This window comes from Bufo bufo, chromosome 11 (genome assembly GCF_905171765.1).
Source record: "Bufo bufo chromosome 11, aBufBuf1.1, whole genome shotgun sequence".
Classification (NCBI taxonomy): domain Eukaryota; kingdom Metazoa; phylum Chordata; class Amphibia; order Anura; family Bufonidae; genus Bufo; species Bufo bufo.
In genome coordinates, this window is record NC_053399.1 from 7,713,615 (window position 1) to 7,741,375 (window position 27,761).

A 27,761-nucleotide genomic window follows, 5' to 3' on the forward strand; every position below is an offset into this window, starting at 1 on the left:
CCCCTCACCCCTCCCCACACCGCTGTGCCCCTCACCCCGTCACACACCCGTGCCCACATCACACACCCCTGTGCCCCTCATCACAAACTGCTGTGCCCCTCACCCGCCTCACACACCCCTGTGCCCCTCACACACCCTTGTGCCCCTCACCCCCCCACACACCGCTGTGCCCCTCACCCCCGTCAAGCACCCATGTGCCCCTCACCACCTCTGTGCCCCTCATCATACACTGCTGTGCCCCTCACCCCCGTCTCACACACTGCTGTGCCCCTCACCCCCGTCAAGCACCCATGTGCCCCTCACCACCTCTGTGCCCCTCACCCCCGTCTCACACCCCTGTGCCCCTCACCCCCGTCTCACACCCCTGTGCCCCTCACCCCCGTCTCACACCCCTGTGCCCCTCACCACCCCTGTGCCCCTCTCCGTCACTTTGTAAACTTCTGCTCCGGCACATCCTGGAGACCTCCGTGTACAGTCCGTGATCACAGCCTCCGTCCCCAGGAGACCCCAGATCCTTCTCCTCGCCCCCCCTCCACCCCCGGGCAGCACTCACTCCGCAGCAGGGGGGACGTCTCCTTCTTCACGTACTTCCCCTGCACCTCGGAAGGTTTGGAGACTTCTTTCTTGGTCTTCTTCCTGGATAACATCCCCTCCCCGGGCTGCGCTACTCGGCGCGTCCCCTCATAGTGTCCGCTCTACGGCTGCACTGACATGTCCCCCTGCGCGCCCTCTGCCGGCGGCTCCCGGGAACGACACAACCCCTCAGCGCCGCTCGCCACATTCACAACCGGGACGTTTCGGGAGGGGGCGGAGACCTCAAGTCACATGGCCACATCACAATGACGTGCCTAGCCCTCCCCTCCAGGGGAAGCAACAGGCAGTGACATCATCGCCGAGCTGTGAGGAGTGTCCCCGTGTCGCTATGTTTACGTCCTCAACGTGTCACTCACTGCATTGAGCCAGCGATGGGCGGCGGTACCACGAGTGGTCGTCAGGTGGCGCTATCTGCCCATTTCCTGTATGTGATTGCTGTGTCGTAACAGAACCCAGCAGCAGAGGGCGCCAGGTGATGAAAAGTTATTGTTACAAAATAGTAATGGTTTTACTTTCATGGGGCTCTTTACATGATCTCCTTCACAGACCCTAGAGACCCCATGATCCCCACAGACCCTAGAGACCCCATGATCCCCACAGACCCTAGAGACCCCATGATCCCCACAGACCCTAGAGACCCCATGATCCCCACAGACCCTAGAGACCCCATGATCCCCCCAGACCCTAGAGACCCCATGACCCCACAGACCCTAGAGACCCCATGACCCCACAGACCCTAGAGACCCCGTGATCCCCACAGACCCTAGAGACCCCGTGACCCCACAGACTCTAGAGACCCCGTGATCCCCACAGACCCTAGAGACCCCATGATCCCCACAGACCCTAGAGACCCCATGATCCCCACAGACCCTAGAGACCCCATGACCCCACAGACCCTAGAGACCCCGTGATCCCCACAGACCCCATGATCCCCACAGACCCTAGAGACCCTGTGACCCCCCCAGACCCTAGAGACCCCGTGATCCCCACAGACCCTAGAGGCCCCATGATCCCCACAGACCCTAGAGACACCATGATCCCCACAGACCCTAGAGACCCCATGATCCCCACAGACCCTAGAGACCCCATGACCCCACAGACCCTAGAGACCCCATGATCCCCCCAGAACCTAGAGAACCCATGATCCCCACAGACCCTAGAGACCCCATGATCCCCACAGACCCTAGAGACCCCATGACCCCACAGACCCCATGATCCCCCCAGAACCTAGAGACCTCATGACCCCACAGACCCTAGAGACCCCATGACCCCACAGACCCTAGAGACCTCATGATCCCCACAGACCCTAGAGCCCCCATTATCCCCCCAGACCCTAGAGACCCCATGATCCCTACAGACCCTAGAGACCCCATGACCCCCAGACCCTGCTATACCACACACATACATAGTACTGCTATACCGCACACATACATAGTACTGCTATACCGCACACATACATAGTACTGCTATACCGCACACATACATAGTACTGCTATACCGCACACATACATAGTACTGCTATACCGCACACATACATAGTACTGCTATACCGCACACATACATAGTACTGCTATACCGCACACATACATAGTACTGCTATACCGCACACATACATAGTACTGCTATACCGCACACATACATAGTACTGCTATACCGCACACATACATAGTACTGCTATACCGCACACATACATAGTACTGCTATACCGCACACATACATAGTACTGCTATACCGCACACATACATAGTACTGCTATACCGCACACATACATAGTACTGCTATACCGCACACATACATAGTACTGCTATACCGCACACATACATAGTACTGCTATACCGCACACATACATAGTACTGCTATACCGCACACATACATAGTACTGCTATACCGCACACATACATAGTATTGCTATACCGCACACATACATAGTACTGCTATACCGCACACATACATAGTACTGCTATACCGCACACATACATAGTACTGCTATACCGCACACATACATAATACTGCCATACTGCACACATACATAGTACTGCCATACTGCACACATACATAATACTGCCATACTGCACACATACATAGTACTGCCATACCGCACACATACATAATACTGCCATACTGCACACATACATAGTACTGCTATACCGCACACATATATAGTACTGCTATACAGGAGGCCTTTGTGTTATTAACCCTTACAGTGCCCTAGAGCAGCCTGGAGGACACAGCAAGACCCAGACTTTGATATCATTATACCATACAATTAGTTATAATCAGAAGCCATCATTATTAACACCTGCAGTGCTGCCCCTATTAACCATCTGAACGCCGGGATTGCGGCTGCCGACTGCTGGTGAACGTTGACATAACATGTCGTTCTACAGGCGGCCACGCGAGGGCGCCAGACTCTTTGAAAAACGCCGTACAGAACTGAGCCTGCCGGGCCGCCGTTGTTAGGTGCGCATGCCGCATGTGAGCCACGGTCTGAGCTGAGAGAGAAGTGGCGGCTCCGAGGGGAAGATGAAGAGCAGATATAGCACCATCGACCTCCGGGCTGTCATCGCCGAGCTCAGTGACAGGTGACCGGGGGGAGGGGCGCGGGGTCCTCTTAAAGTGACAGTGCTCTCAATGTGATCACTGTATTCTGACTTCCTGATGGTAATATTGACTCCTTATTTCTTAGCCTGCTGGGTATGAGAGTGTACAATGTATACGATGTGGATAACAAGACCTACCTCATCCGCCTGCAGAAGTAAGTGAGCCTCACCGGGTAGACCGTGTCTGTGTAAATCATCACAAAGTTTATTGAAACAGTTTTGTATGTCGGGGTCCGCAGGAGAAGGGGGTGACGTGTGCAGGCCCACGTGCAGCGTGGACACGTATGACGTCACGCATTTTGGGTCTCCTCATGATTTGGGCAGAGCCGCTGTGGGGGCCACATGTACGTCCACTACTGATTTGGTGGTGGTGGGGGGGATATATAGTTGTCATGGAAATGGTACCACGGGCAAGAAGTATTGGGCGCGTGTTCTAATCTCGCGGGCCCCTCTCGCATGTGCAGGTCAGTCCATGCTCCACGACATTCTCTGCTCTTGTGGTTTCCACGACAACTGTACCGCCCACCGCGCAGGAGGGTCTCTCCGCCGCTCATGTCTGGCGGGATGGGAGACGCAATAAGCCACCGCCAGAGCCCCCTCTTCTGATCTGTCCACTGTCAGGGCCCCCACATGCAGTGATGTATATCTAAGTGTATGGGCCCCTTCAAGGGGTTGTCCAAGCCCTAAAAGAGAGGGCCAGGCACAGTGTGTGAGCACGTCCCCGTCACCACTGCCGGCATCAGTGGCCTCAGCGGAGACGGGTGCAGTGACTGCTGATTGGCTGGAGGTTGCACTGCCACCCCGGTGAGTGTTTCTTCATCCCCCCCCCCCCCCCCCACACTGTGCCGGGCATCTCCAATTCTTTCTCAGGACCCGGAGAACCCCTTTAAGATGCTTAGAGACAATACTACGTTACAATGCGGCGAGCTGCCGACTGACTGAGATGGCGGCCTCTTTGTCTTCATGCAGGCCGGACTCTAAAGCCGTGCTCCTCCTGGAGTCCGGGATCCGGATCCACACCACCGAGTTCGAGTGGCCCAAGAACATGATGCCGTCCGGGTTCGCCATGAAGGTTTGAGCGCAGCGTCCTCTTCCCGTCTTATCTGTCATGTACCAGCTTAACTCTTTGCATGCTGGGGGGGTGTACATAAATTTCAGGCCGATCCCATGGGGACTAGTGAATGATCAGCTGTAGGGGTTATTGGTCCCTATGGCACCGTGTAGCTGCGGTGGGACCCTGCAGCTGCGTCCCCTTCCTCCCTGCCCCCCTCCAGACAGATTTGTTGGTGACTGCGGGGATTTATGATCATTTACATTAAAGGGGGTCTTCCAGGACTTGCGTTTGAGGACCTATGAATCTGTGATCGGTGGTGGTCCGACTCCCGGGCTCGTCCTCTGCCTGTGATGTCACGTTCCTCTGCCTCATGGCCTTGGTGCTGCTCAGTTCTATTCACGTGAATAGGGTTGAGCTGCAATACCAAGAACAGCCACCATGCAGCATGTGGCGCTGCACCTGGTATAATAAGAGGAGGCCGCAGCGCTCGTCCACAGCAGATCGGTGCTGGGAGTCGGACCCCACCAATCTGATATTGATGACTAATACCAATGGCCTATCCTTAGGATCCAAGTACCGGAATACCCCTTTAACTTTACAGGCCAGGGACAGGGGGCACCGGGGGGCTGCGGGAAGAAGCATTTTTATAAAGTTTCTTACATAGTCTTATATGAATACCTCCTCCTCCGTGGCTTTTGGCCACTACCTGTAAGTAATGTCCGGTCTCTTTGCCATCATCCTCATTACGTGGTGACTTTCCCGCCTTCTCCCCGCTGCCGTTCGCTCCGCGCGGTCGTTTATAACGGATTCTGTATGGTTATATTGTCCAGTGCAGGAAACATCTACGATCCCGGAGACTGGTCAGCGTCCGGCAGCTCGGGGTGGACAGGATCGTGGACTTACAGTTCGGTTCAGACGACGCTGCCTATCATCTCATTGTCGAGCTGTATGACCGGGTACGAGTACATGAACTGTCTGTGGTGATACTACAACTCCCAGCATGCCCTAAAGGTGTGCTGGGGGTTGTAATTATACAGAATATGTAACATGCTGCACTTGTGGGATCACGTCTGGGTGTATGTCAGTCCTTACCATGTGCGAGTAGTAAGCGGTCAGCTGCCCCCATCATGTCTGCCCCTGTGGGGGACCCCTTTACTGAAGAAGCCCCTGACTGCCGGCTGCCTGTCCCGTGTGTCTCTGCACCCATAGTCTGTTATACATGGGGCACCCTACTTGAATGGATCTGAGCTGCAGTACCAGTCACGGCCTGAGGTCTAGAGTGGCGCTGTTTCTAAAATAAAGGCCACCTTTTTCTAACCCTGGACAACCCCTTACATTTTATTTTTATTTCTCAGGGAAACATCGTCCTCACCGACCACGAGTATCTCATCCTAAACATCCTGCGGTTCCGCACAGATGAGGCCGACGATGTGAAGTTTGCAGTTCGAGAACATTACCCGGTGGATATCGCCAAAGCCCGGGAGCCTCTGCTCACTATGGAGAGGTGAGTCGTCCCCTACCTGGGTATCGCTCATGCAGCTTCATGTGTACTATCCTATACCATTGTACAAAACGCTGCTTCTGGAGTCTCCTCCTAGATTGTAAGCTCTTGTGATCGGGGCCCTTGCTCTGTAAAGTTCTACAAAATATGTCGGCGCTGTGTAAATAGAATATTATTATTTTTTCCCTCAGATTAAAAGAAATTTTAGAAAACGCTCCAACGGGAGATCAGCTGAAGAGGATCCTGAACCCACATCTACGTGAGTAGCTTCACAGCCTCCGGAAATGGGTTCTTCGGGCGAGAACCAGACTGACGTGTCCCTGTGTTTGTGCAGCGTATGGCGCCACGGTCATCGAGCATTGCCTCCTCGAGGCCGGATTGTCCAGCAACGTGAAGGTGGAGCAGCTGAGCGGGGGCACAGGTCAGTGACGCTTATTTATCGGCCCTCAGACTTCTTAGAGGGGGTTCACATCATGTTTTCCACCTGCGTTTTTTTTCTCTTCTTTTATATATTTTTTTTACAATGGAACTGTATGGTGAACGGATACCACTGTGCGGCATCAGTCCGAGGCATCCGTTTTTTTGTATACGTTAAACTGATGTGAAAAACATGATGTGAACCCAGAGCATAGTCTGTACAGTGTCCCTGCTGAACGGGGCACCTCGGGGTCCCTGTGTGACTTGGGCACTGCACGGTACATTATTTTTGCACTGTATTGAGATTTTATTTGGCCTACATATGGTGCTGTTATGTGGACACTGTACTGGTGATTATGCTTGGACGCTGTTTGGTATAGATGTTTTTGTAGCAACATACCCTATGGGGGGGGGGGGGGGCACTAATAGGGTACCGCAGGGCAGCAAAGGGCCAGCCATGCCTGGAGGCAACCACTGTTTCTTTGCAGTATTTTTTCCTAGTCCTTGTGCGCACCGACCGTCATGCTGTTACTCCGCTTCACTATGTTTGGTGTTTGCTGCTTTTCACTCCTAGATTTGGAAAAGGTGCATTCAGCTCTGAAGATGGCCGAGGGATACATGGACATGACGCTGGATTTTAAGGGAAAGGTAAGAGATTATTGTTTACAGTCACTTCCCCCGGATCAGACCGGAGGTTACAGTGTAGATGACAGCGGTGAAAGCCCCGTTTTAAAGTCTGTATTACACCTGCTAATTTTTCAGCAGATGATCGCTAATGAACATTCGTAAGCGACCATCTGGCAGTGTAATACCGCCTCCGATGAATCTCGATCATCAGGCAATCCAAATCTTTTAACATGTCAAAAAATTATCGTTTGCAGGCAGCAGATCGTGGTGTCTAATGAGGATTTGCCACCAGCAAACCACTATACAGCATGGGGACGAGTGATGGCATAGTGATCGCTCCTCCCCATACTGCAGAGGCGATCGCTGCATGTAATAGCCGGGGTCTCCTCCACTAGTGATCGCTCCTCCCCATACTGCAGAGGCGATCGCTGCATGTAATAGCCGGGGTCTCCTCCGCTAGTGAGCAGACAATTACCGCGAGGGAACGCTTCCCTCCCAACAATTTAGGGTACATTCACACGACCGCAAATCGGTCCGCATCCGTTCCGCAATTTTGCGGAACGGGTGCGGACCCATTCATTTTCTATGGGGACGGAATGGATGCGGACAGCTGTCTGCATCTGTATTTGCGGAGCGCGGCCCCGATCTTCGGGTCCGCAGCTCCGCAAAAAGATAGAGCATGTCCTATTCTTGTCCACAGCTTGCGGACAAGAATAGGCATTTCTATGGGGGTGCCGGCTGGGTGTGTTGCGGACCCGCAATTTGCAGCTCCGCAACACACCACGGTCGTGTGAATGTACCCTTACTGCCACATCGGGCTGTGTAATACGGCCTTAACAGTGGTCAGTGGTCCCAGCTGCAGACATGAAGACGGCTCTGGACTTGCCTAAGTCCCTAGGACTATCCTATTTACACCAAGAAGGGCATAATAGGAGGATCTCTATACAGGCGCCTGCGCTAGTGATGAGCGAATCGTACACATCAATGTCAATAAAAAATCTGCCTCTTGAGCAGCGATGGGCCGTCTCTGCTGCTTCCCCTCGATTGACAGGCCGGACATTTTACTTGGTCCTTCCAATCTCACGCCTGCACCATTGCTTCGAGCAGCGGCACAGAGGATCTGCTGCCTGAGTATTGCAAGTGCCAACTGTGTCTGCTCCTCTTCACTTCTGAGTTTACCCAAATGACGGGCAAGTAAATGGAAAAAAATACTTATTACAAATAAAGTAAAAGGTAAAACAATTCACAGAAAGTGAATAATTTTTCTGGTCCTTAAAGGAGCTGTTCGCTTTTTTATGTTCTATCCTCAGGACCGCTCCTCCTTCCTATTCACTTGAACAGAAGGGCGCCATCCTATAGAAGTGAATACGGACGCCCTAGTTGTACATACACCCGATCACTGCTGCAGGTAGACAGGGAAGCGATGGCAGCGATCATGTGAAGGCCACTTTCTCTCTCTAAAAACAGATGATCGCGGGGATCATCAGTATAAAAAAAGGACAACCTCTTTAAGGCCTCTTTCACACGGATCCGGCGTGTACTCCACTTGCCGGAATTACACTCCGGATCCGGAAAAAACGCAAGTGAACTGAAAGCATTTGAAGACGGAACCGTCTTCAAAATGCGTTCAGTGTTACTATGGCACCCAGGACGCTATTAAAGTCCTGGTTGCCATAGTAGGAGCGGGGGAGCGGTATACTTACAGTCCGTGCGGCTCCCGGGGCGCTCCAGAGTGACGTCAGAGCGCCCCATGCGCATGGATGACGTGATCCATGTGATCACATGATCTATGCGCTTGGGGCGCCCTGACGTCACTCTGGAGCGCCCGGGGAGCCGCACGGACGGTAAGTACACTGCTCCCCCGCTCCCCGCTACACTTTACCATGGCTGCCAGGACTTTAGCGTCCCGGCAGCCATGGTAACCACTCTGAAAAAGCTAAATGTCGGCTCCGGCAATGCGCCGAAACGACGTTTAGCTTAAGGCCGGATCCAGATCAATGCCTTTCAATGGGCATTAATTCCGGATCCAGCCTTGCGGCAAGTCTTCAGGATTTTTGGCCGGAGCAAAAAGCGCAGCATGCTGCAGTATTTTCTCCGGCCAAAAAACGTTCCGTTCCGGAACCGAAGACATCCTGATGCATCCTGAACAGATTTCACTCCATTCAGAATGCATTGGGATAAAACTGATCAGGATTCTTCCGGCATAGAGCCCCGACGACGGAACTCTATGCCGGAAGACAAGAACGCAGGTGTGAAAGAGCCCTAAGACCGAAAGTGACCTATTCTTTACAGCGTGGGAGGGGTTAAATGGGGATGATAGGAGTTGTTCAGTAGACTGCCAAGACCCATGGCGATAATTGGAGCCATGTATTCTTTGTCTTACAGGGCTACATTATCCAGAAACGAGAGAAGAAGCCGAGCCTGGACCCGGAGAAACCTTCGGAAGACATTCTCACGTGAGCAAAAGAATGTGCACGGACAGTATCACGGATCGGTGGTCAAAATGCGTAGCGCTTCGCAATTCCCAGCGTGCCCTAAAAAGCCCTACACTAGCATGCTGGGAGTTGTAGTTTTGCAGCTGCTGTAGAGCGGCAGCTTGTGGACCACTGTTTTAGATGTCTACAAACCAAATAACTGAATTTAAAGGGGACATTGATGTCAGATAGGTGCTGGTCCCACCTCCGGGCCAACTCCTCTCTCCAGAATGGGCCCCCCGAAGTTAAGGGAGAGCGGCTGAGCCTGGGTAGCCACACTCCATTCACAACTATGGGGATTCCAAAAATAGGCGAGTCTGTGCCATTCTGGACCGTCTGATCACAGCCCTTGTTACAGGGGCCTCCGCTGCTTTTTCTATGCAGTAGTAGATAATATGGTGGCAGGTGGCGCTATACGGATGCTCGGTGGATATACTACACCTTTAATTACTTGCAATTGCAAAAGAGTTCAGATCCAGGTGCTGGTTTGAACACTGTATGACATTTTTCATGGGACAACCCTTTTATTTTATGTTCATTTAGGTATGAAGAATTTCACCCGTTTCTCTTCAGGCAGCACGAGAAGTGCTCGTATGTGGAGTTTGAGACTTTTGATAAGGTGCGTGCCGGTGTCGTAAGTCGTACCTGAGCCATGCCATATTAGTTGGGCTAAGTGCATCTGAAGCCTGCGTTTAGCACATACATTGGGGAAAACGTCCCAGCGCCTACGTAAAACGCATCCACAGGGCTCCGCTCACCTGATGGAGGCCATAAGAGTGTCCTTCCAGCCGTCGTCAGGGTGTGATGTGACGGCATACCTTTTTATTTTTTTATTTTAGGAAAGGGCCGCAGGCCGCACTTTCTTGTACAGATGGCAACCACGGGGAAAAATATATATTCACAATTCGACCCTATGGAGAATGAATGCCGCCATATAGGCATAGGTCAGAGTCTTCCAGCTGAGGTATATGTTAGGAAATGATCCTGACACTTACCTGAAACACTCAGACCTAATGTGCACTGCTCCTAGGTAGGTGGCGTTTTGCCGTCTACTATTACTGACTGTGAGGCACCGCACATGATGCCAAGGGTAAAGGTGACCTGGAGAGCGGCACGGCCTAGGTTGGCATCATCCCTGGCAACAGATTACCGCTGGGTGGTCTGGTGGTATCCAGTAGAGGTGGGGGCATTTGACCTCTGCAGTGGACCCCCCCGCTCCTTTCTAGTGTACGGCGTTGTTTCTCATCTACCCGCGTCTCATTTATTAATGCTTTCTCCCTGAAGGCTGTTGATGAATTTTACTCCAAGCTGGAAGGTCAGAAGATTGATTTGAAAGCCCTCCATCAGGTACACAGCATTGTCCTGTAGTAATGTTCCTTTAATCCATCCTCCAATAGTCCAGAATTGCCATTTTCTAGATCCACTTCTTGAATTTTTTTTATTTTTTTATTTTCCACCAGGAGAAACAAGCCTTGAAGAAACTGGAAAATGTCCGTAAGGATCATGAGCAGAGGCTGGAATCTCTGCACGTGGCTCAGGTACGTGTGTGTCGCCGTGATGGAGCAGTGCACGGAGAGATGGCATGAGATCTCACCCTCCTCTCGTTGACTCGTAGGACATTGACAAAGCCAAAGGAGAGCTCATCGAAACGAACCTGGACATCGTGGATCGCGCGGTGCAAGTCGTGCGTAGCGCCTTGGCCAATCAGATTGACTGGACAGAGATTGGGGTCATTGTGAAGGAGGCGCAGGCTCAGGGTGACCCGGTGGCCCTCGCCATCAAAGAGCTCAAACTGCAGACGAATCATATCACCATGCTGCTGAAGTAAGGGGAAGCGCGTTACATGACACATACGTGTTATAGACAAGTCCTTCTGTTCTGCTAGCGGAAGGGGAGCGGACATGTTCTTGGATGTCCATTGCTCTGGACCTTTATGGCATATGGAGGGCATGCAGTAAATGTCCAATATGGGACCTGCTGTTATCTATCTATGTAGGGCAAGCAGCACATGTCTATAGCAGTGACTAGAGGAGATGTTGCGCATGCGCAGTGTGCGGTCTGGCCATTACAGGGGCCCATTCTTGAGATAGGACATTTATGGTATGTGCTATCAATCTAAATGCCCAGATGAGGATAGCCCTTTAAAGGCTGGACAGGTGAAGTCCTGATCTCTTCAATGGCTAATTGTCTAGCAACATGATTATGGCCCCCAGCACCCATGGCGGCCGTAAGGGTTAAATGTATCCAATTGCTAATAGAGTCCTATTTATTCCTCTCTATGTAGGAACCCGTACACACTGTCCGAAGAAGAAGAGGAGGAAGAAGAGAAGCAGGAAACCGATGAACCAAAAGGAAAGAAGAAAAAGGGCAAAAACAAACAGCAGCTGAAGAAAACCCAGAAGAACAAACCCGCGCTGGTGGATGTGGACCTCAGCCTGTCTGCGTACGCCAACGCCAAAAAGTGAGTCTGGGAGCCCGCCAATGGAAATGCGCTTGGCCCCAGAGGCCGAGGGCACGTGAGCATATTGACTGCCCTTTTTAACTGTGCGCTGGATGGTAGGTCATCCTAAATATTCTCTATTGGCAGGTATTATGACCATAAGCGACATGCGGCCAAGAAAACGCAGAAAACCGTGGAAGCAGCAGAAAAGGCATTCAAGTCGGCAGAGAAGAAAACCAAACAGACCCTGAAGGAGGTGCAGACCGTCAGCTCTATCCAGAAAGCCAGGAAGGTGTACTGGTAAGATGACTGACCCGGGACCGGGGCGCGGGCCACTCCCGAGCCGGGACCGGGGCGCGGGCCACTCCCGAGCCGGGACCGGGGCGCGGGCCACTCCCGAGCCGGGACCGGGGCGCGGGCCACTCCCGAGCCGGGACCGGGGCGCGGCGCTGAAGAAGGGCGAGCGCTGCTTATGTGCCTTTTTAGCATTGGAGGTCCATAGGCTCAGTGGTAGCATTAGAGGGCATGAGGCTGGCACATTGGTATGTTCGTACGGGCAGCACTTACACACATTTGTACAATGGAGTCTGTTTTTATTTATTTTCAGGTTTGAGAAATTTCTGTGGTTTATAAGCTCTGAAAATTACCTGGTCATAGCCGGACGAGACCAGCAACAGAACGAAATGATTGTGAAGAAATACCTGCGGCCCGGTCAGCATCTGCCAGTATTGTATAGAACGTGTATATATACAGTGCGAGTCCTGCCGAAAACGCTGTATTGTCCCATGTTGTGCTCGGCTCAATGAGATGACTGTGGGGGAGGGTTAAAGGGGATCTCCGGGCTTTTAATATTGATGACCTATTCTCGGCAGGAAGAGAGATGGGAGACGGCACGTGCACGCTGCGCACGCCTTACCTTCATACAGCTGATCGGCGGGGGTCCCGGGTGTCGGACCCCCGCACTGACTGGTTAATAAGTGGGTTATAAAGATGTCACCTTGTTTGTCCCCTGCCCCCAGAACAGGTAATGATGTCACAGGAAGAGGCGTGGTAGGCAATGACATCACAAGGGATTCTGACTTTATACATAATGTACCAGATGGGGAGCTGGGTGGCCCCTGCTGGAGGTGTGGAGGGTCTTCTATAAGGCTCATGTAGGTAAGAAGCTGTGGGTGTTTGCAGTCACAAGAACTGATGTCACTGCTTTGATGACATCATCACTGATGACCTTATCGGGAGTGAGGTTGTCAGATACATGTATTGACATTATTATCGGTGTTGGTGCCTGAGATGTTCACTTCAAGGTCGTACAACACAAGTGATGTCACGGAGAAGGTTGTGGTGGCAGTGACCTCACAAGGGTGCTGCTTCTGTAGTCTTGGCATGTCTCCTCTTGGGCTCCACAGTGATTGAAGACGTTGTGGGTGCTTCGGGTCACAGGGGCAGGTGACGATGTCTTAGGTGATGGCCTGGTCGGCTCTGACATCATACGGAATGCGAGCCATGTAAAATGCGCCCTGGGATCCATAGGTACAAAACGGCCATGACAGCTGCATGCATGAGGATTCTTTGACACGTAGTGAGTCCAGGGGTCCCACAGATGGCGGATGACGCGCTGGTCAAGCATGCGGAATACTGTTCCATTCAAATGGCATTTTCCAGGTTATTGGATGCTGGAATAATGGACTTTTACTGGATATATATTACATTGTACTGTAGTGACTGGGGCTTCTGTGTGTCTGCAGGCGACATATATGTGCACGCCGACTTGCACGGGGCCACCAGCTGCGTCATTAAGAATCTCACAGGTAAGAAACTATTTTTTTTTCTTGCATTAATACAAATTACTACAAAATTATAGTTCTGTGAAGAGGTTCTATATTAATGTATTATTCTGCATATGATCGGCGTTTGTGGCACATCTGTAGCATAGGAGGGAGTCCCTGCCGGCTCCTGGGGGTCACCCCTGGTGTCTTGTACCGGGCTTCTTCACCTGTCGGACTTGTGTATATAATTTACTGATTTACATTTCTGTGCATACCAGTAATATTTGGATATAACCTATTTTATAATGTGTTTTGGCTTAGGTGAGGCAGTGCCCCCCCGTACCCTAACTGAAGCTGGCACCATGGCCGTGTGCTATAGTGCCGCATGGGATGCCCGGGTCATTACCAGTGCCTGGTGGGTCCATCATAATCAGGTATGGTACTTCTGTTTCTTATCATGACAGCTCCTGTCCTGTTAGGGCATATGGACATCACAGAAGGGGGGCCCTCTGCTTAGGACCTCTCTCTATGTACACGAACTGTAGACACTGTGCAGGCAGTTCCCGTACATGGTGGACTTCAGCCGTCCTTGTATGCCATGGGCAATCCTTCATCTGAATGGCCATCGGGCATTACTAGGTGTTCCTAAAGCAGGTGCCGCAAGGGAAATGGCCGGGAGCAGGACCAGGGGTGGTCCGCTTCTGACCCAGGACTGCATTCTGAAAGGGGTTGACTCTGCTGAGAGAGATGCGCCGTTATCAGCCTGAATTCATATTTTCTTACCGTCTCTTTCAGGTGTCAAAGACGGCTCCAACTGGAGAGTACCTGACCACCGGCAGCTTTATGATCCGAGGTGAGGGGGTCACGTTACCGTCATGTTCTGCATACGTGTGATCTGTAGTCATATTGTGGTTACATCCGTGACCTCGGCTGCACTTTGATGTGATACCTCTCTCTTAGGAAAAAAGAACTTCCTTCCACCCTCTTACCTGATGATGGGGTTCGGCTTTCTTTTTAAGGTTTGTATATCCAGAGATAAATATACTGTTCAGTACTGACTACATTGTGTGCCAGCTGGTTTATAGTCTGACCAGTAGAGGGCAGCACTTAGTGGAATATATGTAACCTGTTCTCACGAGGATTAGATTTGGGACGGTATGTAATAGGCTGCTCCTAAGGGTACTTACACACTTGCGTTGTCAGGATCCGGCAGGCAGTTCCGTCGCTGGAAATCCATATGCAAATGGATATCATTTGTAGACGGATCCAGATGCGGATCTGTCTGACAAATGCATTGAAATTCCGGATCCGTCTCTCCGGTGTCATACGGAACACTTGGTACCGGATCCGGCATTAATATATTTCAATGGGAATTATGGCAACACTTGACAAAGTGTTCCAGAATTTTGGGCGGAGAAAATACCGCAGCATGCTGCAGTATTTTCTCCGGCCAAAAACCGTAAAGGCACTGAACTGAAGACGTCCTGATGCTCTCCATTCAGAATGCATTAGGATAAAACTGATCAGTTTTTTTCGGTATTGAGCCCCTAGGACGGAACTCTATACCGGAAAAGAATAACGCCAGTGTGAAAGTGCCCTAAGCCAAGACATGATCGTGTTTTTTATTTTTTATAGGTGGACGAGCCTTGCGTTTGGAGACACAAAGGCGAGCGCAAAGTGAAATTACAGGATGAGGATCTCGAAAGTGTAACCAGCAGTAATACAGAGCTGGCTGCAGAGGAGAATGAACCACTGGGTAAAGTAAATCCATTACATGAGATGACGGGTAAAGGGCTGGAACGATTCATCGATGTAATCGAGGCAAAAAAATCCTCGACGCGTTTTTTTATTTTTTTGCATGGAGGATTCATTTAAATCGCATGACCACGGAGCGTGAGTGAAATGAAGCTTCTCACTCACTGCTCCGTGGCCTCCCGTCAGCACCGCGCTGCAGGACCTTGCGTTCACACATCGTCAGCGCGCTGGCTGATGCTGTGTGTGAGGTCAGGTCCCCAGTGCATGCTGGGATGAAGACCTGCGGACTCCATGTGTCGGCGCACTCTGCACTGAAAGGTAAGTATAAAGTTAGCGGGGGGGGGATGGGGGCACCTGTGATTTGGCACATGGAGGGGCTGATCTGGTGGAGTGGGGGGCATGGTGGATGGCATGGAGGCACTGGGGAAGGGGGACATCATGGCAATCTGGATGGAGGGGCTGATGGCAGTGCCATCATGGGGGCACTGGGAGACATGGCATGGAGGGGCTGCTGATCTGATGACACTGGGGGAGTGGGGGACATGGTGGATGGCACGGATGCACTGGGGAAGGGGGACATTTTTATAAAGCAATATGTTATTTTAAGAAGTTTTTTCTTATTAGATTAATCGTAAAAAATAATCGATAGAATACTCGATTACTTAAATAATCGTTTACTGCAGCCCTAGACGGGTATATATGCAGCGTATTGTATCACATATAGTGTTTGCTGCCATCTAATGCTGACAGGCAGTATTACACGTATCTGTAATTATCAGACATGCGCCATCTGCTGCAGTGAGGCGGTATTACACCTTTTATCAGTCACATCTTTTATTCGAGGATAGTTACATAGTTGATATGGTTGAAAAAATACATAAATCCATCAAGTTCAACCAAGGGATCGGTGGGGATGCGAATCCCTGAAGGCATTAATGTCATTTACTTTTAAGAATTCATCTAAACCCTTTTTGAACCCGTCCCCTGCTCCTGCTGTGACCACGTCCTGAGGTCTCTATTCCACACATTCACAACTCTTACAGTAAAGAAGCTTTGACGCTTCCGGAGACTGAGCTTCTTCCTCTCCAGTCGGAGGCAGCGCCCCCTTGTCTTTTGAGGGCATTTTACATGGAACAGCTTTTCACCGTATTTTTTGTACGGCCCATTTATATATTTGTACAGGTCATTATGTCCCCCCTTAGACGTCTCTTCTCAAGACTAAATACATTCAATTCTTTTAATCTTTCATAACTAAGACCCTCCATTCTTATCAGTTTAGTCGCTGTCCTCTGTACTCTCTCCGGCTCCAAGGCGTCCTTTCTATGGACTGGTGCCCAGAACTGAACTGCATATTCCAGATGAGGCCGCACCAGCGCTTTGTAAAGTGGTAATATTACATCCCTGCTCCGTGAGTCCATGCCTCGTATAATGCATGACAGTATCCTGGTGGCCTTAGAAGCAGCTGATTGACATTGTGCTGCAATTTAATCTACCATCTACAAGGACAAATCCTTCTCTATAAGTGACTCTCCCAGTGTTACATCACCTAGGACATATGAAGCACAGAGATTATTACTACCAAGATGCAGAACTTTACATTTGTCCACATTGAACCTCATTTGCCAAGTTGATGCCCAATCACTCAGAGTGTCCCGGTCAGCTTGTAGTGTGTGGACATCTTCCATAGACTGTACAGCACTACAGAGCTTAGTGTCATCTGCAGAAATAGATATGGTGCTATTAATCCCGTCCTCAATATCATTAATAAATAAATTAAATAATAGAGGACCCAGCACTGAACCTTGGGGTCACCACTTATAACCCGGGACCATTCTGAATAGGAATCATTGACCACAACTCTCTGGACACGGTCCTTCAGCCAATTTTCAATCCAATTACAGACTATACTTTCCAAGCCTATAGACCTTACTTTACCTATTAAACATCTATGATGGAACGGATCAAAAGCCTTTGCAAAATCCAGGAACACTACATCCACAGCCGCCCCTCTGTCCAGGCTACTACTTACCTCACTACATCCACAGCCGCCCCTCTGTCCAGGCTACTACTTACCTCACTACATCCACAGCTGCCCCTCTGTCCAGGCTACTACTCGCGTCACTACATCCACAGCCGCCCCTCTGTCCAGACTACTACTCACCTCACTACATCCACAGCCGCCCCTCTGTCCAGGCTTCTACTCACCTCACTACATCCACAGCCGCCCCTCTGTCCAGGCTTCTACTCACCTCACTATATCCACAGCTGCCCCTCTGTCCAGGCTTCTACTTACCTCACTACATCCACAGCCGCCCCTCTGTCCAGGCTTCTACTCACCTCACTATATCCACAGCCGCCCCTCTGTCCAGGCTTCTACTTACCTCACTACATCCACAGCTGCCCATCTGTCCAGGCTTCTACTCACCTCACTACATCCACAGCCGCCCCTCTGTCCAGGATACTACTCACCTCACTACATCCACAGCCGCCCATCTGTCCAGGCTACTACTCACCTCACTACATCCACAGCCGCCCCTCTGTCCAGGCTACTACTCACCTCACTACATCCACAGCCGCCCCTCTGTCCAGGCTACTACTCACCTCACTACATCCACAGCTGCCCATCTGTCCAGGCTTCTACTCACCTCACTACATCCACAGCTGCCCATCTGTCCAGGCTTCTACTCACCTCACTACATCCACAGCTGCCCATCTCTCCAGGCTTCTACTCACCTCACTATATCCACAGCTGCCCCTCTGTCCAGGCTACTACTGACCTCACTAGATCCACAGCCGCCCCTCTGTCCAGGCTTCTACTCACCTCACTACATCCACAGCCGCCCCTCTGTCCAGGCTTCTACTTACCTCACTACATCCCCAGCCGCCCCTCTGTCCAGGCTACTACTCACCTCTCTACATCCACAGCCGCCCCTCTGTCCAGGCTACTACTCACCTCACTACATCCCCAGCTGCCCCTCTGTCCAGGCTACTACTCGCCTCACTACATCCACAGCCGCCCCTCTGTCCAGGCTACTACTCGCCTCACTACATCCACAGCCGCCCCTCTGTCCAGGCTACTACTGACCTCACTACATCCACAGCTGCCCCTCTGTCCAGGCTACTACTCACCTCACTACATCCCCAGCTGCCCCTCTGTCCAGGCTACTACTCGCCTCACTACATCCACAGCCGCCCCTCTGTCCAGGCTACTACTCGCCTCACTACATCCACAGCCGCCCCTCTGTCCAGGCTTCTACTCATCTCACTACATCCCCAGCTGCCCCTCTGTCCAGGCTTCTACTCACCTTCTCATAAAAACAAATCAGGTTAGTCTGACAACTTCTGTCCTTGGTAAACCCATGTTGGTTATCACTTATAATATTATTTACAGTCACATACTCCTGTATATAGTCCCTTAAGAGTCCTTCAAACATTTTCCCACAACAGAAGTTAAACTAACCGGTCTATAATTACCTGTGGAGGACCTTGATCCTTTTTTGAATATGGGCACCACGTTTGCCTTGCGCCAATCACTTGGTTCTGTACCAGTACCTAGAGAATCTTTAAAAAATTATAAACAGGGGCACAGCAATGGCTGAACTGAGCTCTTTAAGAACTCTTGGGTGTAATCCATCTGGACCCGGAGCCTTGTTCACATTTACCTTATTTAACGTCTCTTGGACCATATCTACAGTTAGCCAAGTGAGTATATTACTGGATGTACTAACAGCCCCAGCACCACAGATATCGGCTCCTTTCTCTTCTTTTGTATATACACAGCTAAAAAATCTATTTAGTAACTCTGCCTTTTACTTATCTTCAGTGACTACCCCCCCCCCCCCTTACCATTATTTAGGGGACCTACCTGCTCTGACCTAATTTTATCTCCTTTTTGCTGATTTTATTAAGCCCTTCATATTCTTCAAACGCTACAGCTGACCCCTCAGATTTGTGTTTTTTAAATGCCCTTTTTACAGTAGCTGTAAGCCATGGGGGGTTTAATTTTAGCCGTTTATACTTTGAGTAATTGCACTAAAAAATTTATCCAGCACACGGTAATCCTATCGGTGGCCGGTCACGCCTCCAATGGACCTCACCTGAACTAAATGAAAGCTGTGGAGGCTTGTTATATGGCGCCCGGCACTCCATGAACACCGGACCCGCCAGCCCGCCCAACTGGTCCACGAGATTCGCGCGACCATCGTCATCCAGGAGCGGAGGGCGGGGCCCAAGCCCGGCGCATGCGTGGACATGTAAAGTGAGGGCAAAGTGGGCAGGCAACCTTGGTTGATGGTTGTATGTAACGGGTTGTTGTTACCAGCAGTTCTATATTTCATCGGTGTACAGTTCTGCCCAGTCTCCTCCCTAACCCCAGCCCCCACTGTATCCCACTCTCTAAAGTCTCCCTTATTAGTATGCCCCCACCCTCCCCCCGGATCCTAGTTTAAAAGCTCCTCCAGCCGTCTAACCATTAAGGTGCAGCCCGTCCCTACTCTAGAGCCTGTAACCGACCGCAAAGTCGGCCCAGTTCTCCATGAACCCAAACCCTTCCTTCCTGAACCAGCTTCTGAGCCACTTATTTAACCCCTAAGCTCCCATTGTCTCTCTGGTAACGCTGGTGGCACTGGTAGTATTTCTGAAAACACTACCCTGGAGGTCCTGGACTTGAGCTTCTCTCCTAGTTCCCTAAAATCATTTTTAAGGACCTTCCATCTCCCCCTGACAATGTGTACCATGACCGCCGGGCCTTCCCCAGCAATCTGTCAGTCCGATCCGCAATATGCCGAACCCGAGCACCCGGCAGACAACACGCTGTTCGTCATTCACGGTCTCTGAGACAGATGTCCCTGTCTGTCCGCCTAATAATAGAGACCCCTACCACCAGCATCTGTCTGACCTTTGCTGCACTACTACTCCCATCCTTCCTGCAGCGGTCGTCCTCCTAGGTGCTAAGAGAAACGCCCGGCTGCAGTGTTGCTGGCCCTGGGCTTTCATCCCTGATATCAGCCAAACAGGCATATTTATTGGGGCGTCCCAGCTCAGGACTAGCCTCCCTGGCACTTTTTCCTCTACATCTTCTTCCTACATTAACCCAACTGCTGACCTGATAGTCCTGACCTTGCCCTCCTCCTCCCACCTCCATTTCACTGACCCCATTCAGCGCCTGTGCAGTGAGGTCTGAGACTCTCTCTCCAGGTCTGCAATGCCCCTAAGTATTTCAAGCTGCCTTTTTAGATCCAAGATCTGGGCTTCCAAATATGCAGCATTATTGCATCTAGTGCAAATGTATTAACCCTTGAATGGCTCTTCAAGGCACGGACACACTGCACAGGACACACACTTGGAGCACATGTTTAATGGGGATGAACAGTGAAGAAGGAAACCAGTAAATGTGAGTTTAGATTTAGACCCGGTCTGCCGTATTTGGAGGACGAGCTAGAATCAAGCAAACAACACACAAGGAAAATCTATCAAACCTTAGTTTCTTGCTTCTGGTCTTAAACTCTGGTTCTTTAAACTCCACTTATTCACAAGCCACTTAGTACACGAGCCCGGTGAGCGCGATTTCCTGAATGCATTAGCGAAATTTTTTTTTTGAGCAGATCTTTTTTTTTTATTGACGTTTCATATATAACATATAAGCATATGGAAACGGCATTAAATGTCACACAGGATCCCGCTACGTGCAGGAGTATGTATCATTTACATAATGACTTCTTCCAAAACGTTTGTTATCTCGTTAAACAAATGTGATCCATCCTGAACCCATCCCCCCGCTCTCCCTGTGACCACTCCTACAGTAAAAAGTAAAATACTGCAATACCGTTTGCACTTGATGTCCCCGTAGATGCAACTACTACTTGTGCACTCTTTAATTAGTCCTCCCAAACCATCGAACAACCATACCCTTCCATATGTGCATCAGTCTTTGAGACACCCGGCCAGGACCGGCCACATCTGCCACTGCTTCTGGGTTTTTTGTACCGTACCTCTCTTAATGTAGATACCACTCTCCATAGATGATTAACCTTATTTATCCACTCGGATTCGGATGGGGGGGCTTGATTGTATCCAATGCATAGCAATGGATTTACGAGCAACATATAGCAATTTGGTGACCAGTAGTTTACCATTAGTGGACATGGAGAGGTCTTCCACATACCCGAGATAACCAACCAAAGGCACTTTCGGTAAGAGGTGATGTCATAACTTTCTTCAATTTGTTTGTATACTGCACTCCAAAAATTCTCCAGTTACGACCCTTTCCAATGTAAAACTCTGTTTGACAACTAATTGTTTACTCTAATTTTGGCTTTTGGGGGCAACATATAATGACCTAATCCATGACCAAAATATAGGCCCAAATCCCATCTGCCTCAAGACAGCCCATAGATAACCCCACTCTACGAGATCAGTTCAGGATACATCAGGATGTCTTCCGTTCTGGCAGCAATCCGTTTTGTGACCGCTGTAAGCTGCGGTTTTGTGTCCGGTCATATAAACGGCTTTGCCTGGAACCGCTTGCATGTTGAGGAATAGCCGCCGCTGTGGATTTAGATGGTATGAACCCTGTTTGGTCTGGATGTATTACAGAGGTAATTACCCCTACCCATCTATTAGCTAAAACCTTTGCATGTGATTCAGGTTTAGGGAGGACCACAATGGTGGCATCATAGAAAGAGTCTGGTAAGTGTCCCACCTCTAATGCCCTCTCGTAAACACCTAGTAATGTTGGCAATAACTTAAATACCTCCCGGACCGGATGCCTTCTCATTTCCATGCTTCCCAATGCTATATTTAATTCTTCCATCGTAACGGGCTCTTCTAGACGGTCTCTCTCTTCTGCACTTTCAGATTAATAGGCCTCAGATGTTGCTCCACATCGTCTTCCTCATATCTACTTCTAGTGGCAAATATAAACCGTTGGAAAACTCCAAGAATACAAGAGGTTTCAGTAAGTTCTTCCCCCGTTACTGTTTGCATCAAATGTACATATGATGATTCCGACTGCGCCGCGGCTATTGTTGCTAATAAGTGGCCGGCTGTTTCTCCTCCTTCCTCAAAGTAACTTTGCCTCGTCTGTTATTCGCTTGTTATTCTACACTATAGGCATTAAGTGCCTCCTGTGCATCTTTCCAATGTTCTAATGAAGATGGAGAGGGGTCATTTTATATGAAGCATCTCCTTCTCAGTCATCCTGCGATTACGCTCCTCCCTCATGGCCCTAGTTCGGGTTTTGACCCTGGAGATTTGCGCAGTAAAAGAACCTCTCAGAAAGGCCTTCAGTGTATCCCATATAATAGCTGTTCCTCCATCAGTCCGCAGACATTCCCTCACCTGCTCTCTAACCTCTCCCATATTTACCAGCTTAATCCAGAACCGATTCATTTCCAACCTCCGTATGTTCGTCTCTGCCCCCCCCCATACATAAACTGAGTGGTCGGATATCACGCGGGGAGCAGAGGATACCTGTGTGATTGCTGAGGGCGAGAGAGAAGCATCTGTTCCAGAGGCACAAGAGAAGCACTTTTTCCCCAGGGATTCTAGTTCTCCAAATATCCACCAAGCCCAACCAAAGGGAGTTCTAGGATCTCTTGTTTGCCCCTGAATTTATCCAGCACAGTATTTATAATATTATTAAAGTCTCCCAACAGTAATATAGGCCAGCGCTGCAGTCAGCGGGCGGGGAATATATAGGAATATTAGAATACACTCCGCACTATAGAGAAAGCAATGCAATCCCACAAAGCGCCCCCTCAATCTATCTGGGATTTACATAATCTGAAGGGTTTTCTTCTATGAATCGCAACACTGAAGAGTGAGCAGAATGGCATGCCCACCCTATCCACCTTCTATTCAGCCAATGCAAAGACTCCTTGGTCGTATGCGTTTCCTGCAGACCCACAACGGACGGCGGCAACTGCCGCAGCCGCTCAAAGACCGCAGTACGTTTAACGCAGTCTCTGAGACCCCTGACATTCCACGATACAAGATTTACGGTCCCCATAATGTCACATTACACATCTCCTGACTAGTGAAGCGGTACATTGTCGCACCTGGATATCTACAACAGATATGTGCGGTCACACGGAGATAATAGCAGTATATTTCGTACTCTCGCACGAGAGGCGGGGCATAAACATCGCGCCCAGCGGTCCAATGTGAGATTGTAAAGGGAACACAAACAATGATACATTCCTGTAATGTAACAATTCACTTCCTGAGGAGCATTGTACTGCGCTAGGCCTCCTTGACATCAACCCTAATATAAACTTACTTTAACCCTTTCCTTAACAAAAGTTTAAGTAGTGTTTCCCCCAAATTCCTGAGTGAATAAGGGGTTAAGGCGCCCCACACACCGGGCAGTTAATAAATGTATTAACACTAGCAGCCATCTTGGTTCTTCTCACCAACCTAACACAGGCCTTTATGATCACCAGTCCCTTTCAGGTCCGTCTGGAACAGCTTGACGTATTCTCTTTTCATTGATGTCCAGCCTCCGCAAAGCGTCCTTAGGCGATTCCAGGAATGTAGTAGTCCCAAGAGCCACGACCCGGAGCTTGGCTGGGTAAATCATGGAATATGGGATCTGCAACTGTCGTAACCTTTATTTTAACATCCATAAAAGACGCCCGTTTCTTCCGGACCTCCACCGAATAATCCGGGAACAGAGACACTCTAGCGCCATTGATCTCCAGATCAGATTTCTCTCTGGCTTTGCGGAGAATTGCACCTCGATCCTTGTAATGTAGGACTTTGATTAAGACTGGTCTTGGCGGGCGGCCCGGTGGACTCTGTGCGCTCTTTCGACAGCAAACAGCTTGGAATAGTATTCCAGATCCAAATGTTTGGCCGAGCCGTGTTTCAAAGTTTGCATCCGGGGTGTGACCCTCTACTTTTCCAGGAACACCAACTAGTCGTATATTGTCACGCCTCAGTCTGTTCTCCAGGTGGTCAGCATTTATCTCTTGGGAGCGTTTCTGCGTCTGCGCTCCTGTCTCAGCGCCATCTTGACTATCTGCCACGTCCTTTGGCCATCTCCTCCCTGCACCTTTATGCTGCTGGGACGTAACACTTGGCTGGGGCTCCGCGTGGTGTTTTGCAATGACGGCTGGAGCTCCTCGCCACACGTCCGCTCACATCACGCGCTGGCCAGGAAATCCTTGTTGTTGACCAGTCTGCATGATTTTGCCATCTGGAAATTAATTCTTGTTTCTTCTGGTTCCATTTTGTTTTCACTTGCAGAAGCTCCTGAAGAGGACACCGATGGCAGCAGTGAAGACGAGGAAGAGGACAAGCCTCACGAAGACGAAGCTGCCGAGCCCAATTCGGAGGACGCCCCCGGGGATGGCTCCGATGAAGAAAGCGACGCTGGCAGCTCACATTCTACAGAAAATATTGCCGCTGTGAAAGAGGAGGAGGAGGAGGAAGAAGAAGAGGGCGTGGCCTACCCCGATACCGCCATAGACCTGTCCCATCTTCAGGCTAAGAGGTAGCGGTTCATAGGGTTTCATCAGTACTGTGGTTCTGTTATTATGCGCTCGGTCAGACGGGATATTTGACTCTTGTAATCCCTTCTCTAACGGTTGTAGGACACTACACAGAGCGGCTGTAGCACCAACTGGAGACGCCTCAGTGGTGGTAAGATTTGTTTATTGGTATATATTCATAATAATTTAGTTTTTTTGTTTGTTTTTTTGGTAATTGTGACTCTTTCCTCCCCTATCAGAATGACAAGTCAATTGGTCGGAAACATTTATCGGCTAAGGAGAGACGGTAAGGAACGCCGTCGGGGTCAGTACTGGGTAATGTTCTTGGCTGTATATAACCAGCCCGGCTGCATATGTTCTTGGGTCTCATCTGGTCAGGAGCTCTTTTTGGGAGGTACCCGGTGGAGTGGTTGCATATCCACTTTAGAGCTGCATACAGGGAGATGCCCCAGCATGGGTGAACCTGTCACCGCCATAATGCTCCCCAAACTGCCCTGAGCACCTCAGTCATCTTGTTCCCTATGATGTTTGGGTTTAGTTCATCTGATGGATAACTTTGCTGGAAAAACACTTTTTTCCCTTCCCCCACAATAGCGCCACAGAGATATAGGATCTGCCCCCAGGGACAGGAAACCTACAGAATAAAAAGGTGGATCCTCTCTCCCACCTCAGTGGTTTCCTGTCCCTGGAGTGGGAGACCTACAGTGTTTTTTTTACCCCTGGTCTACCTTTTCCTAGGGGGTCCCTAGAGGGCTGGCGGTATCCTGCCGGGGTCCATCGCACGGTGGTACCGGCTGTCAGGACCCTAGGATTATGGGGGGCTCCAGTGGCTCTCCGGTATCTTGCGGCAGGCACGTGGGCATCTTTTCTCTGTAATTCTCTCTGTGGTGGTGTCGTGGGGGAAAGGAAAAATGATAATTACACTTACCGGTAATCAGAATTTCCGGACCCCACGACAGCACCCTTCCTTATTCCCTCCATGGGGGTTGCAAAAAAAAAGTATTATTTGGATGATGTAAAGTTGAGTAACTAGGGTTGGACTCCCTCTCACGCTCTGTAAACCACTGAAGGGGTAGAGAGGATCCACCTTCTTATTCTGTAGGTTTCCTGTCCCTGGGGGCAGTTCCTTTCTCTCTGCGGTGCTGTCGTGGGGTCTGGAAAATCCGATTACCGTAAGTGTAATCCCCAATATTCCCCCCTCGCCCTCAGCCAAGCGGGCCATGCCCCAATCCCACCTCTTCACTCTTGATGGACGCCTCCGAGTGTACATCAGACACGATGCTCCTCAGATCCTGAGCAGGTGCCGTCGTCTAGCACAGAGACGTCCATCAAGAGTGAAGAGGATCGGGTGCGGCCGGCCTGACTTCCAGCATCGAGCCCGCTGCCCTCCTGGGACATGATGACCAGAACTGTGAGGGGCTCCAGGCTGTAAGTATGTAGATCTCCAAGGAAGTGGGTCTTTAAGGACCGGCGTCATGTTGTGTGAAATGAAGATGACATTACGTTGTGATATTGCACCTAACGATTCATTGGGGTCGCAATGTAACACACAATATACTGTGACGGGTTCAGCCATGTTTGATCCTTGGTCACAAGTCGCATTCGATTTTACCATCATAGATTAAAGTGCGAGTCGATTGGTTTTGCGCCCAAATCGCAGCTCTAAAATGGTCACACAACAGGAATCTGCACAAATGTTTTTGGTTGCGTGACGTTATGGAAATTTGCTGTCGCACAACACATGTTGCCATGTAGCCCAGGCCCTATAATGACCCCCCCGGAATGCCCGGGCCCCTCCTCTACTGATCCCCGTTCCCGTGTCCCTCTGGATAGCCGCTAGGGAGGCTGATCACGGTCACGGCCTGCTATTGGCAGCACCCCCTCCCACCCGTCGCTGGATGTTTTAAACAACACGACATGGAAATGTGCGGGGGATCCAGGGGGATAAGGGTGCTGGGGAGCAGGTAAGTATGCTCTAGAGGAGGGGCCCGGGCATTCTGGGGGTCATTATAGGGATTGGATAACACCTTTAAGGGCTTGTCAGAGTTAAGTGTTGGCTGCAGTCCTATCCACAGGTTGTGTACGGTAATGCAGCTCTGTCCTGATGAGCTGTTATACCAGACACAACCCATGGATATGCGTGGTGCTGTTTTTGAATGAAAGCAGCCATGTTTTTCTAATCTTGGACAATCCCTTTAAGAAAAATGGTCAAAAGCAAGGAAGGTATAGAAGAAGAAGAAGTTATACTCGCCAATTCAAAGCCCTTCTGCTGCTGCTTTATCACTCCGATTCTTCCCACTACTGCTGCCGCCGCCATGTGATGTTGTGCCTGCTGCAGCCACTTACTTGCCACAGCGGTATAAAAGACTACTGAGGCCGGTAATTGGCTGCAGTGGTTACTTATCGTATAAGGTCTTGTAAACAATGTCTGGCCAGGAGGACTAGAGCTTTTAGCGCTGGACTGGAGGCGTTTTTATTATTATTTTTTTTTAAATCTGATCATTTTTATTTAACATTTAACAATTGCATCAAAGATACAAAACATATAAAATACATAGAACAAATAAAATAACCTCCCCCCCTCCCAATGTTACCCTACCACAATCCTACCAGAATTCAAACCATCACGTCCTTTGATCAGCTGTTGATAATTCTGCCTCTCCGACAGTAGCTAGATATTCCCATTCCATCCACCACCCATATCCTTGTTAGTTCCTGGGAGGCAGTTTGAACTGGTGATTATAACTTTATTTTAAATCTTCCCTGCCATTGACATCCCCTTTAAAGGTCCTCTGTCAGCAGATTTGTCCCTCTGACACCGGCTGACCTGTTACATGTGTGCTCGGCAGCTGAAGGCATCTGAGTTGGTCCGATGTTCATATGTGCCCGCATTACTGAGAAAAATGATGTCTTAATATATGCAAATGAGCCTCTAGGAGCAACGGGGGCGTTACCATTACACCTAGAGGCTCTGCTCTCTCTGCCGCACCCTCTGCACTTTGATTGACAGGGCCAGGTGTGATGACCTTTACACTCCCTGAT

At 50.1% G+C, this 27,761-nt stretch overlaps 2 protein-coding genes across 2 annotated transcripts in view; both read left to right on the forward strand.

The window, feature by feature from the left end:
• The window catches only part of POLE2 (DNA polymerase epsilon 2, accessory subunit), a 220,437-nt gene that overhangs the window by 189,561 nt on the left and 3,115 nt on the right, over window positions 1-27,761 (forward strand). The window lies entirely within an intron of this gene.
• Window positions 958-25,013, forward strand: LOC120981886 (nuclear export mediator factor Nemf-like). The gene is made up of 25 exons (XM_040411666.1): window positions 958-1,093; window positions 2,982-3,176; window positions 3,281-3,349; window positions 4,164-4,266; window positions 5,079-5,204; window positions 5,604-5,752; window positions 5,941-6,008; window positions 6,084-6,170; window positions 6,741-6,814; window positions 9,179-9,249; window positions 9,811-9,886; window positions 10,552-10,614; window positions 10,728-10,805; window positions 10,883-11,091; window positions 11,552-11,728; window positions 11,855-12,007; window positions 12,315-12,418; window positions 13,453-13,515; window positions 13,795-13,907; window positions 14,269-14,326; window positions 14,434-14,492; window positions 15,109-15,229; window positions 24,475-24,721; window positions 24,822-24,870; window positions 24,959-25,013. Exons 2-25 carry the CDS (start codon window positions 3,118-3,120, stop codon window positions 25,007-25,009), a joined length of 2,427 nt encoding a protein of 808 aa, XP_040267600.1. The 5' UTR covers window positions 958-1,093; window positions 2,982-3,117; the 3' UTR covers window positions 25,010-25,013.

Bases quoted from the DNA above. Each gene is read 5' to 3' on its own strand.
- LOC120981886 (XM_040411666.1), top strand. From the start codon at position 3,118: ATGAAGAGCAGATATAGCACCATCGACCTCCGGGCTGTCATCGCCGAG. The intron at 4,267-5,078 runs GTTTGAGCGCAG...TATATTGTCCAG, and splicing joins CGTCCGGGTTCGCCATGAAG to TGCAGGAAACATCTACGATC. The intron at 6,815-9,178 runs GTAAGAGATTAT...TTTGTCTTACAG, and splicing joins CGCTGGATTTTAAGGGAAAG to GGCTACATTATCCAGAAACG.